The sequence below is a fragment of the Neopelma chrysocephalum genome, unplaced genomic scaffold (genome assembly GCF_003984885.1).
Source record: "Neopelma chrysocephalum unplaced genomic scaffold, ASM398488v2 Primary Assembly neopelma1_85, whole genome shotgun sequence".
Taxonomy (NCBI): domain Eukaryota; kingdom Metazoa; phylum Chordata; class Aves; order Passeriformes; family Pipridae; genus Neopelma; species Neopelma chrysocephalum.
Window position 1 is genome coordinate 3,710,451 of NW_020897747.1, and position 16,919 is coordinate 3,727,369.

Here is a 16,919-nt window from a genome sequence, read left to right on the forward strand (position 1 = left end):
TTAAATCTTTTTTTTATTTTATCTTAAATTAGATAAACTACAGGCAAAGCATAGACAAGCTGAAGTACAGCTCTGTTGCCAACACGCCACAGATTGCTCAAGCCAAAATAAATGCTCAGCAGCTCAGTGATGTAAGTTCTGTCATCATTAGCCACCATTGTTTATTAGAATTATGAGATAATTTGATTTCAGACCATTTGTAGTTCATCAACACATTTATAGCGAAAACAAGAATACATACTGAATGAAATCACTTCCATCAATATAGCAAGCATACCAGTAGGTCTAATGCTTGTCTCCATTTGTAAGATTTGTATTAGTGTGCTTTGTTAGGAATTTATCTCCTGTGTATTTATTAATGTGTGGTTTTTAATAATATCTTTTGTACTTATAGATAATCAGTAGCTCTTCTATTTATAGAATAATGTTATGCTTCCTACTACTTAAGTTAGAAGTTATGAAGTTATGAAGTTATAATTGTCTTATTGCCCTCATATTTACATCAGCCATACTTATGAGAGTATCTATAATGTGTGGCACTAATGGCCTTAAATTTAACAGCAATCAATCAGTCTAATGGTCACATTTTTAGTGAGTTAAAAATAACTGAGTCTCTTGTTGACCTTTTCAATATATGCAGTTGAACTACCGAGCCGAGTATGAGAAGACAAAAACAAATTACACTCTGCCTCAGGACGTACCTCAGCTAGTGAAAGCAAAAGCCAATGCTGAGTTATACAGTGAGGTAAGTCAAGCCACCTGGAAATGTTGGCATTCATGATGCTGTTAACAGATAGAAATGAATATAAATATAAACATGATGACACTGTTTCTGGAAGCATTTAGCATTTATCATCGATCTTTATACTAAACGACATGAAATATGGTACCCAGAATAGATAGGAATCCAGTCTCAAGGGCAGTGAAACCACTAGACTTTTTCCAGACATTTTCAGATGATTTGAATTTCTTTAGTAAATCAGTATTCACTCCACAAAATTAACTGCTTCTGAGGTGATATTTGCATGAAGAACCAACATTTTCACAGTTCTAATAACTCAAAGCCCACTGAAGTCAATGGGAAGAAACAATGACTTCAGCAAACTTGGATCAAGCCCACTGTTGCTACCATTCATAATTCATGACAATATATAGTGATTCACTTAGAGGCTTGAGTGCTAAAATCAAGTACTTGCAGGAAAAGTTGATCTTCTATTTTATTTTTAAAGTACTTTTCAAACCTCCATTGTTGTAGATAGTTTTGGAGGGCAAAAACCCCAATAAGCTAAATAAGTGCAAAATGAGGAAAAAACCTCCTAACATTACTGGTGTGACTTATTTTTTAGCCAGTTTCATAATTTTTCATGGTTGTGAGTTGGCCTTACTGGAAGTTTTTCATATTTATGTTCTTCCCCTAAGTTTTATTTGCAGTGGTGCAAATAAAAAGTTGCAGTGGTGGAGAGTTGTGGAGCATCACCCTTTGTGGCTATAATGTGTTGGGATGCATGCTTATTGTTAGAAACTGGTAAAATATAAACATACAAGAAGCCAAATCCAGAAACTGGGGCTTCCTGGAGACTTCATTAGGTGCATGCATACTATGCACGAAGGCATACTTGATCCTGCTCTACTGGAATTTCAAGTGGAATCTTGAAAAAGAGCTTAAAAAATATTCCTTTAACTTCCACTAACTTTCAGAAGTTAAGCACGTGATTGTCATGCATTTAATCTGCATATGTGGTTTGTGTGGCTCATGAGTGTGATTTCGAAGAAAATCTGATCATAAGGGCTGCTCCACTGAGCTGTGCTTCACATTGCGGGGTGGTCTCAGAGCACACAAGCTGAATGCAGCCAAACTGAAAGATGCCCTCCAGCAGCTCACATAAAGAACTGCAGCTATAAATATACATTCAGTACATGGGACCTGACTAGTTCTAGTTTGGGGAGTGGGAATGAAAAATCCTGAAATGGGCAGTGTGACGTTTGATTCTTAGCACCAGCTAAGAATATAGATCCTATAGATCAGCTCCTGTAGGTCTACACTACTTGCATAAGAAGACATAACCAGAGGCACTTTTGAAAACCTTCCCTCCCCTGTGTCTGTTTGAAAATGAGAACTGTTGGTGCATGTTCTGGAATTTAAAGTGCCTGTAAACTCCAAGAAAAAAAAAATTCTTGACTCAATCCTGGACAATTAATTAGCTCAAAATGATAATGAACTGTGACTTAAGAATATTCCAGTTTGTGGACTGAGCATTTTTAAACTTCTGTTTTGCTCTTAGTAATTTTTATGTTTCTTTGAAGATCTTGTATGTTTATGTGTTAGTGACATATTGCTGTCTTTCCTTTCTCAGATTAAGTACAAAGAAGGCTGGGAGAAGAGTAAGGGCCGGGGCTTTGAAATGAAACTTGATTCTCTACCTTTACTTGCTGCCAAAGCTTCAAGGGATCTTGCCAGTGATGTATGTTATATTTAGTTACCTAGGAATTATTCTTTATATAAGTCTCTATAGCCCAGGGAAATAAAGCTTAGCTGGCTTCATCTGGATTTTTAAGTCCTGCATTTGGTTGTCCGTCTTTCTCGATGGCTAATGAACAGTTGGAAACTTTCTTATATTCTGCTGTCAAATTTCTCTCTCTGAAAATTATTTTCTTTTAATTCAAGTGTACAGAGCAAAGCAAAATTTGCACAATAGCCCCACAGTAAAATTCAGTGTTTTGAATTGTTTATAGCTCAAAATTGCTGTTATCATTCACTGCAAAGGGAATGCATATTTCTTTAATCTGCTTCTTTAATATAAACAGATGTATGTAAAAAAATTTCCAAACAAAATCTTTCTAAACAACTTATATCATGGTTCTTACCCTGTGGAGAGGCAGAAAAGGCAGAAACTTTTTTCTGCAGCTGGAAGGTGTTCAGCAGTGATGGAGATTATGAAATCTCACCTCATTAAGAAAATCAAATCTTGAATTCCTTGCTTGAATTGATCTCTTATCTTTGCCTTTAAGAACCAGATAATTTAGCTAATCAGAAGACTTTAAGTTTTTAAGCATATCCTCCTCAGAGGACTGAGCCTTAAAGAATGAGGTTAAACACCTCTTAAATGAGACCAGCTTTGTACCTCTGGAATTTCTGAGAAAATCTAGGAAATCTGAAGTGTCAAAGTGAGAATCAGATTAAACCTCTCTAAATTTTTACCATCCAAATAATTATTGAAAACCTTATTGCTTATCTCTTGAGTAATAGGAAATGTCCTTTGACTTGAACTATTTTTTTCACAGATTAAATATAAAGAAGAATATGAAAAAACAAAAGGAAGAGCAATTGGAACCAAAGATTCAAGGCTTTTGCACTCTCTGCAGGTGGCCAAGATGTTTAGTGAGGTAAATTATTCCTCTTACTCAAAGGGTGTTTTTCATAATTATGAATCTTTCAGCAGCAATATGCAATCTACCACTGTTACTGCTTTCACTGTAAGAAATTGTTGGAAGCATTTAACAAAATTGGTTTCCTTCCTCCCTCTGTTAATCTGCAGTGATTGCACAGTATATTTGTTCTCATAGGACATTTTGGGTTATGGTGTCCTTATTTTGAGGCAGGAAAATAATACGCCATTAAAACCTCAATATAAAAAGGAATCATATTAAAACCACAATATTAACATTTCTACATAGAATTTCAAGTAAAGAAAGGTATGTTTAAAAGTAAGACATAATGTGATAGAGAAAATTCATGCTGGCATCTGGTTTGTCCCTTATAGGAGCTGATTTCTACATGTGTTTTTTTTTTTGCTTAATTTGCATAAGGACCCAAACAAGAGTGGTGATTTAAGATAGCTTTGCAGTTTACTGATACAGACAACTTATTTTCATTCCTTCTATTTCTAGATTGCCTACAAAAAAGGTTTTGAGGCGAGCAGGGCCCATTTCCATCTGCCTATGGATATGATAAACCTGAGACATGCTAAGAAGGCTCAGGCACTTGCTAGTGACTTAGATTACAGAAAGAGACTCCATGAGTACACAGTGCTTCCAGAGGATATGAAGACTAAATGGGCAAAGAAGGCTTATGATCTCCAGAGTGATGTAAGATGATGTACACTCAGCTTAACTGTTACAAGCTGTAAGAGTGCTTATAGAATTTTTCCATTGCATGTTAGTTCTCATTTCATATCGATGCTGTCTGATTGTACTGTGACATTTTAAAATGTCTTTGGAATGTCTTTGAAACTGGAAAGGTTGCACATGTTCACTTGCAAATATTATACCTGTGGTCCTTGTGCCAATAAATGTAATTTTCCCCTACAGCTTCAATATAGGGCAGATCTGATGTGGATGAAAGGAGCTGGGTGTATCACAGAAGGAAGTCTTAACATACAACAAGCCAAAAAGGCAGGAGATTTGGTCAGTGAGGTAAGCAAAGTTCTCAGGATTCTGCCTGTTCTAAGGTTTATGCACATTCATACCACTACATTACGTGGAATAGGTAAGGAATTCCTAATAAGGAATATCTGATAAATGATAAAACTGATGGACATCATTTAGTTATTCTATCGTTAAGGAGTTCTTCGGTTAAAGATTAAAATTATGTTTTCCTATTACATGATTATTGTATCAAGTTTGTGAGGCAGAAGTCCCCACAGTTGTGCTTCCACCTCTTTTCACTCACCCACACATGGAGCAGAACAGCACTGAATTTCCTATGGCACATGCTACGTGAAGAGCACAGAGGTTTTAAGGAGTAGTATTGAAAAATTAGATATTTGTTAGCCATGCTTGAAAATTCCCTTACTCTTTAGCAAGTAAGGGCTGTAACTTCAGTGGCAGCTTCAGCTTTTGGTGATTTTCATTACATTCTCTTGACTAATTCATGGTTTTGCACTGCTATTAACCTTATGGAAGTATACTTCCTCAGCTGCTTAACTATGGTTGAGTTGTCTCACTAGTGCCAGGAAAAATAGAGGACAGAGAGAAGAATAAATTAGGGGAAGTTTGACAAGAAGGATGAAATACCTCTTAGTTCTGGAAGAAGAAACAGAAGCCAGTTAGTTACTGGGGATCATACTCTGATACCTTGGGTCTCTGACATCCTCTCACTACTTCTGCAAGGGGAAAAAAAAACCTTAGAAACAAAAGCAGAGCAGCTACTCTCAGATCTGGTGCCTTGCTAGGGACAGACTGACATCTGCTGCTGGGGGGTGCAGTAGTAATAATCACTTCCACAAATATTTAATCCATAATGATCTGCCTTTACATTCCAGTGCTGTGTAAGGCCAAGAGATGGCTGACAGTCACTTAAACTGGAGACTGGTGGATATTATTTGAGAGATCTCTACTGCCATAGAAAGCCTGGCATTTTGTCATTTCTTTGCAGAATGTCACTACATTGTGTTCCATGCAATGTGACAAAACATGCTGGTTTTAATCTGCCTCCCTCCCTTCCAGGTTCCTAAAATAAAGCGATGAGCACCTCTTTGAAGTGCTGCATGCTTTTTTAACTTCTGTTTTGTGTTCCCCTAGCAGAGACACAGTGTAAACTGATCTGTTCACCCATCAGTTCAAACAGAAGAATTTCTCTCCTGAAATGCCAGATAATGAAAAAAAAAGGCATTTAAACCCTTTCTAGATGAAATGCCCCACTTCATGGTTAGAATAAGAATTTGACTAAAGTATACAAGAAGTGTTTGCTTGGTCTCCCCTATCATGCCATGGTCTTGAAATAAAGGGCTGCACTTCCTTGTACTGTGACAAAGATAGAAAGAGATGCTTATCTCACTCTCATGAGTGATGCAGAAGGCTGAGGCAAAGACATTGATTACAAACAGGTTTGATCTAAAGCCTGATGAAGTCTGTTGAAGTTTTCTGTTCCCTTTGGTATTTCAGATGTAAAACAAAAATTAAAAAGGAACAAAAGTAAGGTTAGTCTCATTTACCAAACTAAAACTCTTAGTCTCTATGCACATTTGTCCATTCAAATAGATTTTATGTAAGTGCTGGTACCAGAAGAAGAATAAAGGAAGATGTTTTTCCCATAGCCAAGACTTGAGCCTTGAGGAGGCCTCTCATAGCTGTTGGCCCCAGAAAGGCTTGACTGCAGTGTCTATGCTGAGCTCTGCTTTGAAAAGAACTGTGACATGATGGGGAAGATTTTGAATTCAAATTACTTTCAGGACATTGAAATTGCCTGCTCTAATTTAATTATCTTAATAATTTAAAAATATCTCAGTAACATATGTTCAGTGATTTGCACATGCACATGCACATACTTGGGAAGCCTCATGGAAGAAAATGAGATTGTAATACGGACTATGTGGCTTATGAGCTCTCTTGGGTCCTGACTTAATCACACCCAGTTTGTGAACCCCACTTATTGGCTGGTGTGCAACCTTGATCTTATAAGACATGTAGATAGTACATCTGGCACCAAAGAGTATCCATGCTTGCAGTGTCAGCAACAATGCATTTGGCACGCTCTTGTACTACCCTCCTCACCTCAAAATACCAGCCCTGGGTAGTATTTGGCAGCTTATTTTGTTGACACCTGTGCTACAAATATCTTCTGAATTTACAGGGCACTTTTGTCTCTATCAGTCATGTACTTTTTGAAAGTGCTACATTCTGGGGGGAGGGCAAGTAGTGTAGAAAATTGTATGTAACTTGCTTTAAATTGCTGCAGAAAAAGTACAGGCAGAAGGCTGATGCTCTGAAGTTCACCAGTGTGGCTGACAGTTCTCAGATCAAGCATGCCAAGAAAAGCCAGGAACTTCAAAGTGATGTGAGTCCTTAACTGAATTTGTCTCTTTGCAAGTAGTTTACTCATAATGTGGCCATTCCTGACATAGGTACACTGAAGTGATGGTGGAAGAGAACCCAGTCATGAAGCCTTTCAATATATAAAATTTCTTCAGATTTATTTCTAATATTTCTTAATATTATTAATAATAATATTTATTATTTATGTTTAATACTCTAATGGAATTCTTTGAACTAGAGCAACAATGACAAAAACCAAACACCAATGGGAATGGAAACAGAGGCTTCTCATAAATGATGTTACAGACCAGAAAAGAAGGGGATATCTCTACAGACAGTCTTGGTGACAAACCTGTGGGTGGTGCAGACTGGATTCAAGTATGGCTGAAATGTATTCTTGACAGGATACCTGAGTATTCCAGAGTCATTAATGTCATCTGCCCAAAAATTGGTTATCCATGGGGTATTAAAGTGAGGAAGGAAGATGGAGGGAAACACAGTGTTCCCAGCTGACAGTAGATATTAGCACAGGGACTGATGTACATCCATCCCATGTTCTGTGTTTCTCTCCGCTGAGGGCCCTATCATACTACTTAAAGTTCTATCAGCCCTGTTAGACCACTTGTTCTTCAGCTGTTATTATTTTCCTTTTTTTGACTCCTCTGTGTCAATAAATACCTGGCACTTCCTTGAATGAATGTTGTGTCAAACATGACACCAGATTGAGTCAGAGGAGAGCACTGGTCTCCTGACTCCTGTTACTTATCTCGTGTACTGGACATGCTGCCTTTCTGTACGTGTTTTGAAGTCAGAATAGTAACCATGGTTTTAGAGGTTTATAGTAGGGACTTTTTTTTTCCTTTTCTGTGAGATGTAAGAAATTTAACACTCTGTGAAATGGAACATCTTTTCATAGTTTTTCAACAGCTCCTCCAACAGCTTTGTGGGCTAAAACAGAGCAATTCATTTCTCTGTTGTCATAGCCCTGGGAGATGATTGGAGATGGAGATGATTGCTACTTGGATCATAAAAGGTCCTTGATATTTTCATTCAAAGTTGGAACATTAGTCCTCACTGGAGTATTATGTTAGCAATTACATTTAGGTCACAAATGTTCTCTGCAGATTCAATTGCTTACTATTCTTCATTTCATGCCTAAAATTCTCTGTTTCTGTGTCCTATTAAAGACTTTCATTGTACTTAAAAAGTAGCTGCAGTTTAACATTGGACGAAATATGCTCTTGCATACATTTCATACAGAGTATAAATTACTGCCAGCTTTATAGCCAGCTAAGTTATGTATCTTCTTCCAGTTTCCCTGAAATTTAACCATGAGTAGTTTGGTCAACCTGACTCTTTAGGTCACCTTTTAAATTAATATTTGACAAAAAAAAAAAATCAAGATATTAAAGAATAACCAAATAAATTAACCCTAAAAAATCCCCGAATATTTGGGGTGTTTTTATCAGTATTCCTTCAGCATTAAATGTGGACTACTGCTTGCTGACAATGCTTTGCTTTTCTGTGGACAGGTTGCCTACAGGTCAGGAAAAGAGCAGTTTCTTCATCAGTACACCATCAGCAAAGATGACCCTGTCTTCATACTGGCCAAGGCAAATGCTGCCAATATCAGTGAGGTACTGTGTAAGAGAGATTTGGATTCCCTCACTCCTGTGAATAGTTACAGCTGCTGTTGAAATATTTGTTCTGTAGGTAAAAGTTAGGTCCTTTCTCTGAGAAGATCCACATGTTTGAGATGTAAAAACTTTATGTCTAAATTTAATTACTCACTCTTAGTAAATACCAGTCACATCTGCTGTTCTGAAGACTTGCCACTTTTAGAGTTTGAAGCCGTGCATTTTTCACATGCTTCCAGATAAGTGGCACATTGACAGTTTCACTGGAACCAGTGAGATAATGGGGTTACAGTAACCATAGTATCCACAGTTACAGTATGTAAGTGGAGACACCAGGATCTGATCCATAGTCATATGGTTGATGGGCATGGAATGTACGAGGGACTCATGCTACTTGAGAGTTTTCACTGTGAATATAGAACAAATAGAATATCTTGATAGTAATAAAGAGACTGTGTTATTGTCATCTCTTTAGAAACTCTACAAGAGTAGCTGGGAGAAGCAGAAGGAAAAAGGATTTGTGCTTCGTCTGGATGCTTTGTCATTCTTGACAGCGAAGGCAAAGAGGGATCTGGCAAGTGATGTGAGTATGGAGTCCATCAGCCTTCTTTATTCTTAGGACAGCTGACAGTCCTGGTTGCTGCTAGTGTTGGGGATCTGTCACATATGTCTCAGTGCCCTGAGCCACCCTCACTCGATTCATGCTAAGGAGCAATGGAGGAGTTTTCTGGGTGATTGGCATTCCATAATTAGTCAGAAGGCTTGCTCTGAGCAATTCAGAGCTTTTCCCTACATGCTGACTATGTTTTCCTATTCTCATTTTGACCTGAGGGTGAATTTTAGAACTCAAAATGAAGCAGAAATCTCCTGTGAAGCATCATAACTTAATACATCTATGCCTGGCTAGAAAATTCCTGCAAGAGCCTTCTGACCTCAGAGTTTGAAGAATGTTGTTTTTCCTAAACAGAACCAAAAAGAAAAGATTTCTTACAGCTTTTTGTGAGCATATTATTATTGAGAAAGGGTTTATTCTTTATAAACACTTATTTCTAAGGTATTCCAAATCTCCTTCACAAATGATCCTCTTACTTACTTGTATCGAGGACCCAGCATGTCATAACAGTGACAGACCATTGTTTTACACTGGTAGGGCTGTCAGTTTGGCAGCTTAGATAATTTACTCTCAGTCTGTATTTTTCTTCACAGATTAAATATAAGGAAGGGTATGAGAAGATGAAGGGTAAGCTCATTGGAGTAAAAGCTGTAGAGGAAGATTCGAAGATGGCTCATTCCCTGCAAATGTCAAAGTTGCAGAGTGATCTGGAGTATAAGAAGGCCTTTGAGGACACAAAGAATCAGTTCCAGGCCTCCTTGGATATGGTTAACCTTGTCCATGCCAAAAAGGCTCAGAATTTGGCCACAGACAGAGGATACAAAACATCTCTCCATCACTACACAGTCCTGCCTACTGACAGGAAAGTGGCATGGGCAAAGTGGGCCTATGGATTGCAAAGTGATGTAAGTCCAGAACTTGATGTCTTTCAATATCCTTTCATTCAGTCCATTCTCAGCCCCAGTTAGGGCTGATTTTCTTCAGACATTTATGGTTTTAATGTCATGACATGTTCATGCATCTAATTTTACAGCTATTAAACAGTTAATATTAAAACAGTAAACAGTAACCACTTATTTCCTCAAGAGATATATTTAAATTGTGCAGTGTTTTTGAGTTATGATTCTGTTTCTGAGCATGACTTCTTCAAAACCTACTTCAAATATTAATAACACACTAGGATTCATATAAGATGTACATTTTTTTTTCCTAATGTGCAGGGCAGTTAAATAATGCATAGTGATAAAATTGGTGATAAAATTCCATATAGAGACAACATGTTCAGCTGTAACCATCAGATGAACTGTGTGAACTGTAAACAGTTACTATGTTAGACTTTCCATTCTGAGATTTTAAGTCAGAACTTTTCAAGACTGAGATAGAAATGTGTACAGGTCTTGTTGAGGTATGGCTGCTGAAACCCTTTTGGCACCTTTGAGAAGCCTGACTTACAGTCAAGCTTTTGAAGTTCAGTACTGTTGGTAGGAGAAATTTTGTGTGGAAAGTGATAAGTACTCCTGTACTCTTCCTCCTTAAAGACACATGGAAAACCAAACCAAACAAAATGCTTTTCCTCCAGTAAAACAAAAAGGTAGGGTTTGGGAAATGCTAAGGATCATTTTCTTGTAATTGTAAATCTTGAATTATCTTTTAAGCAATGCTCTCTTTACCATAAAACTGAAGTTAGAGTAAAAATTGCAAGCAACACTAAGGTGTAGACTACTTCTAAAAATTACCTTGCAAGTGTTGGTGAGTCCTGATACTTCTATTTCATTCTGTATTTTTTTTGCTTTCCTTGCAACAATAGTGAACAAAACAAAACCAGGCACTAATTTGACTTGGTTGTTGTTCCTGAGATGTGTGAATCTTTTAATGGCATTTTAAGTGTATGAACATCAACAATAGGATTTTTTTTTCTTTGTCAGAACCGATACAGAGCAGATTTGAACTGGATGAAAGGAGCAGGATGGATAGCCACTGGGTCATTAAATGTGGAGCAGGCTAAGAAGGCAGGAGAACTCATTAGTGAGGTGAGATTTCATGACAGCATGTATCAGAATTTGCTGCATAATGCGTGCAAAATGTCTGTATAAAATTAAAATAATTTCCACTCAAAGGGGAAAGAAAAAGGCGTACCACATGAAAGGCCTCAAAACCAGAGATAGGACTGGTAATTAGAGGGAAACTAGATACCAAACACATAGCAGTAGGAGTCCATATAGCCTTTGCAAAAACAACGTAGGTGACAAATGATATTATGAATAATAATGGCAATCAAACAGTGCTCAATTGCTACCCACTAGCCCACCTTTTTAATGAAGCAAAACAGGAGAGATGATGAAAAGATGGAGTCATTGGACCCAGAACCTTCTTTTGTAAGAGATACATGATCCTTCTTGCTCCTTTTCCATATATATTCATGTTAGCTATTGAAATTCATATAAATGTCTCTGTCTGTAGCAATCTATCAGCCCAAGTTTTCATCCTTATTTCTGCCTATAACCATTATCACTTACAGGAGAAGGCAAAGTCTAGAATCCTTTGTGCCCATCCCATGGGGCCTTCAAATGAAGTTTTGGTGGAAATGGTTAAAATATTCTGTTATTTCACAGGGAGTCCTACTGGCCAAATCTGTTGCCATAGGAGACTGAATCCTGTGATTTTTAGATACCCATGATGCAGGAATCATGCGTCCATTCACTCAGTGAGAAGACCAGCATAACCATGGGTGCCCTGTCTCAGAAAAATAGTCATCCTTTCAGAACTAACTAATTGCTAACACTACTTTTTCCCCATGTAATCATCTGTAGTGAAGAAGGATGATTTTTTTAGACAAAATAAATGAGATCCTCAGGTAGTGTAAAGCAAGGCAGCTTCATAAAAGCTAATACAGTAATGCTGGCTGGAATAGTAACAGTGAATCTGGATATGTATTCCATTTTGATGTTATAGTAGTGAAAACTGATGAGCAGAAATTTCACTTGCTGAGTTGTTCATCTTGACCTTTTTGTGGGTGCTAAACAATGTTAGGTTGCTGTGACCCATGTCCTCTCTTACATACACACTTCTAAAACTGCTAGAAAGCAATTCCCAGAATATAATTTCTAGGAATTTTATGTAGAGATGTTCTGGTCAACTCTGCTTTGTTTCTAAATGTGATCAAGACAAAACATAAATCACTTTTGTGTCCAGTTACACTTAGTAATACTGCTCTTTTTAAAGAGATTTCTTTCTGAAACCAAAACATTGTTTATAAGCTTATAATACCTTAAAAGTGTTTATGTGTTTTACATTGGTATTTTTAGTCCCCAAAGGGTCAAGATGTTGCCTCAAATAAACTTCTGTAGATCACAGCTCAGTTTAAAGGAAAATGACATGCCATGAGTTCATCACAGGCATTTGGAATATTTAGTATGTGCTATTTGGAGAAGTTATAAGAGTATTGATGTGTTTAAGGAAACTCCTGCAGGAAGGGAAACTTTTAGTGACCGGGTCATGTGAAAAAAAATGTCATTTTGTCATCGAACAGCCTTAGTCTTAATTATGTATATATATAAAGATGTCTTAGAAGCTACTATGTGTCCTTTACAGCAAGCAAAATTAATATCATTATCTAGAAGATATGCCACAACAATAAGGTACAGTGCCAATGGCTTCCCAGATATGCTGTAGGTCTTAGAAGGAAACCTAAATCACCAAACAGTAAGTTAAATAGTTGACATTATTAACACACTTCAACTGTATATAATTTCTTGCTTAAAGAAGGAATGAATGAAAAATATAATCAGTCATACTCTATTTGAACTAATCTAAAGAAGATTTTAAAATCCTAGATTCTGGAGTATTTGGGTAGGCAGAATCTGATTTTGAAATGTTTTCCTTATATTTAGAGAGAAATACTTCAATATTAATTGGCAAAAGGTTATTGTTAAATTGAAACAAATATTAATCTGAAAGCACCTAGGACATAAAGATGAGGAAAGAGGAATAATAATTATGTTCACAAATTCACTCTAATCTCCAGCAACCTATGATTTTTCTCTTTCAAATAGCATGAAAGAGCAGCACAAAATTCACAGCTTTGATCTTTTTCTGCTCAACAGAAGAAGTACCGTCAGCATCCATATGCTTTGAAGTTTACCAGTATTAAAGACACTCCTGAGATGATCCAGGCTAGAATTAGTTATAACCAGGCTGTGGATGTAAGTTATAATGTATATACATTATGATTATAAGAGTGGTATCCTCTTTGAACGACCTGATTGAAGCACTGGCTTTCTCTCTCTTTCTTTCTCTGAGATTATCCTTGGGAACCATGAAACTTTTGTGTTCTGGTGTGGTGCATCCCACAAAGAGCATGTTTCTAACTTGGAATGGGAAGTCATCCCACTGAAGTGAATGGGATTTTCAAACAGAGATAGCTTTCTGTCCAATTCTTTTTCAAAAGCAAAACTTAGGAGTAAGACTGACCTTTGACCTTTAGAGATTTTTGGCCTTTTGAGATTCATTGAGGAAGAACACGTTTGGGGTTCTTTCCCCTTTTCAAACAAATCTTTCAAATTTTAGTTTCTGCATATTCTTCAGAAACAAAATGTAAGGCAGCATGACAAGGAAGAAAATATAAATTATTTCAAGCTGTCATCCTGCTGAGAGAGAAATCCAGGAGGGGAAACCTTAAAGGAAAGAATTGAGGCTGTTTGGTGTTTAAACATGTTTACTTTTAATAGAAGAGCGATTTAAAAATATTGTAGACTTAACTGGGATAATGCAGAAGTGAATAATAAGCAAAAGTCACTCAAAAAAGACAAGTTTCAAACATGAGAGGATGTTTTATTGTGAAAATAGATATTTTTAAAGTGAAGGAGAAGATGAAAGACTTTGTGTAAAACATATGCTATTGTAATACTTATAGTGTCTGTGCCTTTGGTTTAATTAATAAGATCCAAAAGGCTTACATCTCAGACAGGATAAATATAAGTCATTTTGTTCCACTGAGCCTCAGTCAAAATCAGTCTGGTGCTCTACTTCTTCACATGTGGAGTACTTCTTAGTTTTCCTCCTAAGGAGCTGCAATACAAGTGGGCCCAGTTGCTAAAGAAAGTGGCAGCAGGGTGAAATGGTTCATTCTAATCTAGAGACTCTCAAACTCTCCTGCAGAAATAATAGCCTGGGAAAGGCAAGTCAGGTGGTCAAGACATAGGTCATATCTAAGGCCAAAAAAATGGTGTCTGTCTGTACTCATCTGAAAGTTATGGTGTCAATGTAAGAAGAAACTAGGCTAGGAAAAATTAATATGAAAGATGAGTACTCTACATAGCCATTGCAGGCAAAGATCCAGTTAATTGCACAGAACTCCTCTTATCTGTCTGCAGACATCTGAAAGTCAGATAGTCCTGGGCCAGCCCTATATTGTTCCTTCAAGGGTTGATGCAAATAGCCTTAGAAGCCTGAGAGAGACACCTGTTTTATGGTGGGATCAGTCACCTTTTGATGTTTTTTAAATCTCTTGCCATTGCTATTGAACACCCCCTTGCAACTAGCTCTGGAAATAAATTTGGAGTAATTACACAGATAATTACCATCACATTTATCTGCTGAAAGAACATCTTTGGAGAGATGTGTTTGGGGAATTTCAACTCCCCAAATTTCTGTGGAATTTCAGGAGCATTGGTGGGCCACTCATGGCTGCACATCCTTAATAATTGCTGTTTATTCTTCTTCTCCCTACTCACATATGTTGGAAGTCTTATCAAATTAATATTCAAATATCTGAATTTTCATATATCTTGATGCTCAAAACTAGGAGTTCCTCTCTAGCATACTCTAGCTGATAGGTGTATCAGACTCCCAAAGCTTTTTGAGTAATTTTGACTGATACAACTGCCTGTATTTATTAATACTGCTGTCACTTTTCTGTAGCGTTTGCTTTTCATTAACCTATCTGTTAATGTTTTAGTGTAAAGTAGTGATTGAATGTGTAGTTAGTACTTGCTACTGAAATTCATCTCTGTTTGCAGAGGCTGTACAAGGAGCATGCAGAGAGTATAAAGCATCAGTATACACCAACGACAGATCTTCCTGAAATCCTTCAGGCCAAATTAAATGCTATGAATATCAGTGAGGTATAAAGCTAACTTTTAATATTTTAAAGGAAGGTGGAAAGGTTGATAGTGCTTTACTGTTTGTCCTACACTGGAAATCATAGTAAATTTCTTTCCTTTCCCCCGTATTTGGTCATTCTATGGTCTAAATATTTCTGAAGTAATATGGGAAATCAAATTTCTTATCAAAATTCTCCTACATTAGAAAGATTAAGAATGAACAAACAAATATATTTTTATAATGGACATTTGTCATGTGATAATTCCTGTTGTGCATTGATAGTTTTGTTTACTTTAAGCCTTTGCTTTAGAATAGAATGAAACTAATGTGATAACATTTCTAGGATCTCAATAATGTGCACTGTCAACCCTCTGAACAGCAACTCTGCTTTATTCCTGTTCCATATTTCCTAGATTCGTTACAAGGAGTCCTGGGGAAAGATGAAAGATGGTGGCTATCAACTGAAACTAGATGCCATCCCCTTCCAGGCAGCAAAAGCTTCGGGTGAAATCATAAGTGATGTATGTGAACTTATTGCTGATGTTTTCCAGTAGGATATGCCAGTCACTCCAGACTGTATCTGCTCTGCTGAGTGACTCTTGATGGAAGCAGCATGTCCAGCCAACTCTGCATCTGGGAGACACCTGGGCTCGGACTAGTTAGTTGTGCTTTTGGAGGCGCAGCCATAATGAAATATTTTTGGTAACTAAGCAAAGGAAGGTTTGTGAAAGCAAACATCCATTAGCAAAGCTGACCAGTTTACCTGCTGTAGTGACTGGGCAGTCACAGGTATTGTTCAGGAGCTGTCGGGTGAGGTCTTCTGAGCGTCTGCTAAAGGTTCATTCAGATCTGTTATCGCACTGAGTATCGTCAGAATTTATTGTCCATGGTGCTTTTTTATTCAGGTTTCAATGATCAGACTAATGCTTCTCTTCACTCCTACTCACATTTGTATTCTTATTTCCTTTTTAGCACAAGTATAAAGAGGCATTTCAGAAAATGAAAGGACAGATGGCTGGCGCATGTGGCCTGGATGGTGATATTCATATTGCTCATTCAGTCCATGCAACATCTCTGCAGAGTGATGTAAGTAGGAGACATGAGATGGGGGCATTTTTTTAATTGGTTTCCTAACTGCAAGTAGTTCCTCATGGAAGATGCAGTTAGCTGTGGACTAGCTGTGGACTGGCTACTTATTTAAAACTTAGGGCTTTCTCTTCTGCTTTCCAGATATTTTAATATAATAATGATATTCTTGCCATTCTTCTACGTCATTTGCAGTAACAATAATTTGGCAATAAAAAAAGACTGCGTTCTTGCACTATCCCCTGCTGCATGCCCCTGTTTCCTAGCATAGAATATTTTACTCTGTAAAACTACCACTCAGAGGCAGGTCTATTTGGGAATTAGCAGTGGTCTTTGTACAGAAGTAAATTAAATTTGGTAGAGATACAAAGTTTTTCAGTGTTTATTTTCAATTTACTGTTTTTCTGAAAGACCAAAGGATGAATGAATTTATGAAATATCAAATTGGACTTTTTTGGTTGGGGAATGGTTTCTACTTGGTCTTGAGATACACTAAGAATCACATCATTTGTTCATTGTCTGTAAGAATTGCAACAGTGCATTTTGAACACTGTGGCTTGATCCATAAGGATATATGGAAGTGTGTTGACGGTTTTCAGAAGTGCTGGTCTTGTACTGGCAGTCTTTTTTGTGTGATGGTATGCTTAGACACACAGGTAACAGTAAGTGTCTGAAGAATTCATCCATCTGTCAGGTTACTTTAAGTCAGTTTGATGATCATCAATAAC

General features: G+C 37.2%; 1 protein-coding gene across 1 annotated transcript in view; it reads left to right on the forward strand.

Moving 5' to 3' along the window:
* Positions 1-16,919, forward strand: part of NRAP (nebulin related anchoring protein) — a 50,565-nt gene that overhangs the window by 19,080 nt on the left and 14,566 nt on the right. Inside the window, exons 15-29 of the mRNA XM_027692082.1 lie at positions 39-131; positions 641-745; positions 2,355-2,462; positions 3,283-3,384; positions 3,889-4,086; positions 4,309-4,413; positions 6,677-6,775; positions 8,286-8,390; positions 8,866-8,973; positions 9,597-9,908; positions 10,929-11,033; positions 13,107-13,205; positions 15,021-15,125; positions 15,519-15,626; positions 16,078-16,191. Of these exons, the coding sequence (XP_027547883.1) occupies positions 39-131; positions 641-745; positions 2,355-2,462; positions 3,283-3,384; positions 3,889-4,086; positions 4,309-4,413; positions 6,677-6,775; positions 8,286-8,390; positions 8,866-8,973; positions 9,597-9,908; positions 10,929-11,033; positions 13,107-13,205; positions 15,021-15,125; positions 15,519-15,626; positions 16,078-16,191 (1,866 nt within the window). The remainder of the gene's footprint in view (positions 1-38; positions 132-640; positions 746-2,354; positions 2,463-3,282; positions 3,385-3,888; positions 4,087-4,308; positions 4,414-6,676; positions 6,776-8,285; positions 8,391-8,865; positions 8,974-9,596; positions 9,909-10,928; positions 11,034-13,106; positions 13,206-15,020; positions 15,126-15,518; positions 15,627-16,077; positions 16,192-16,919) is intronic.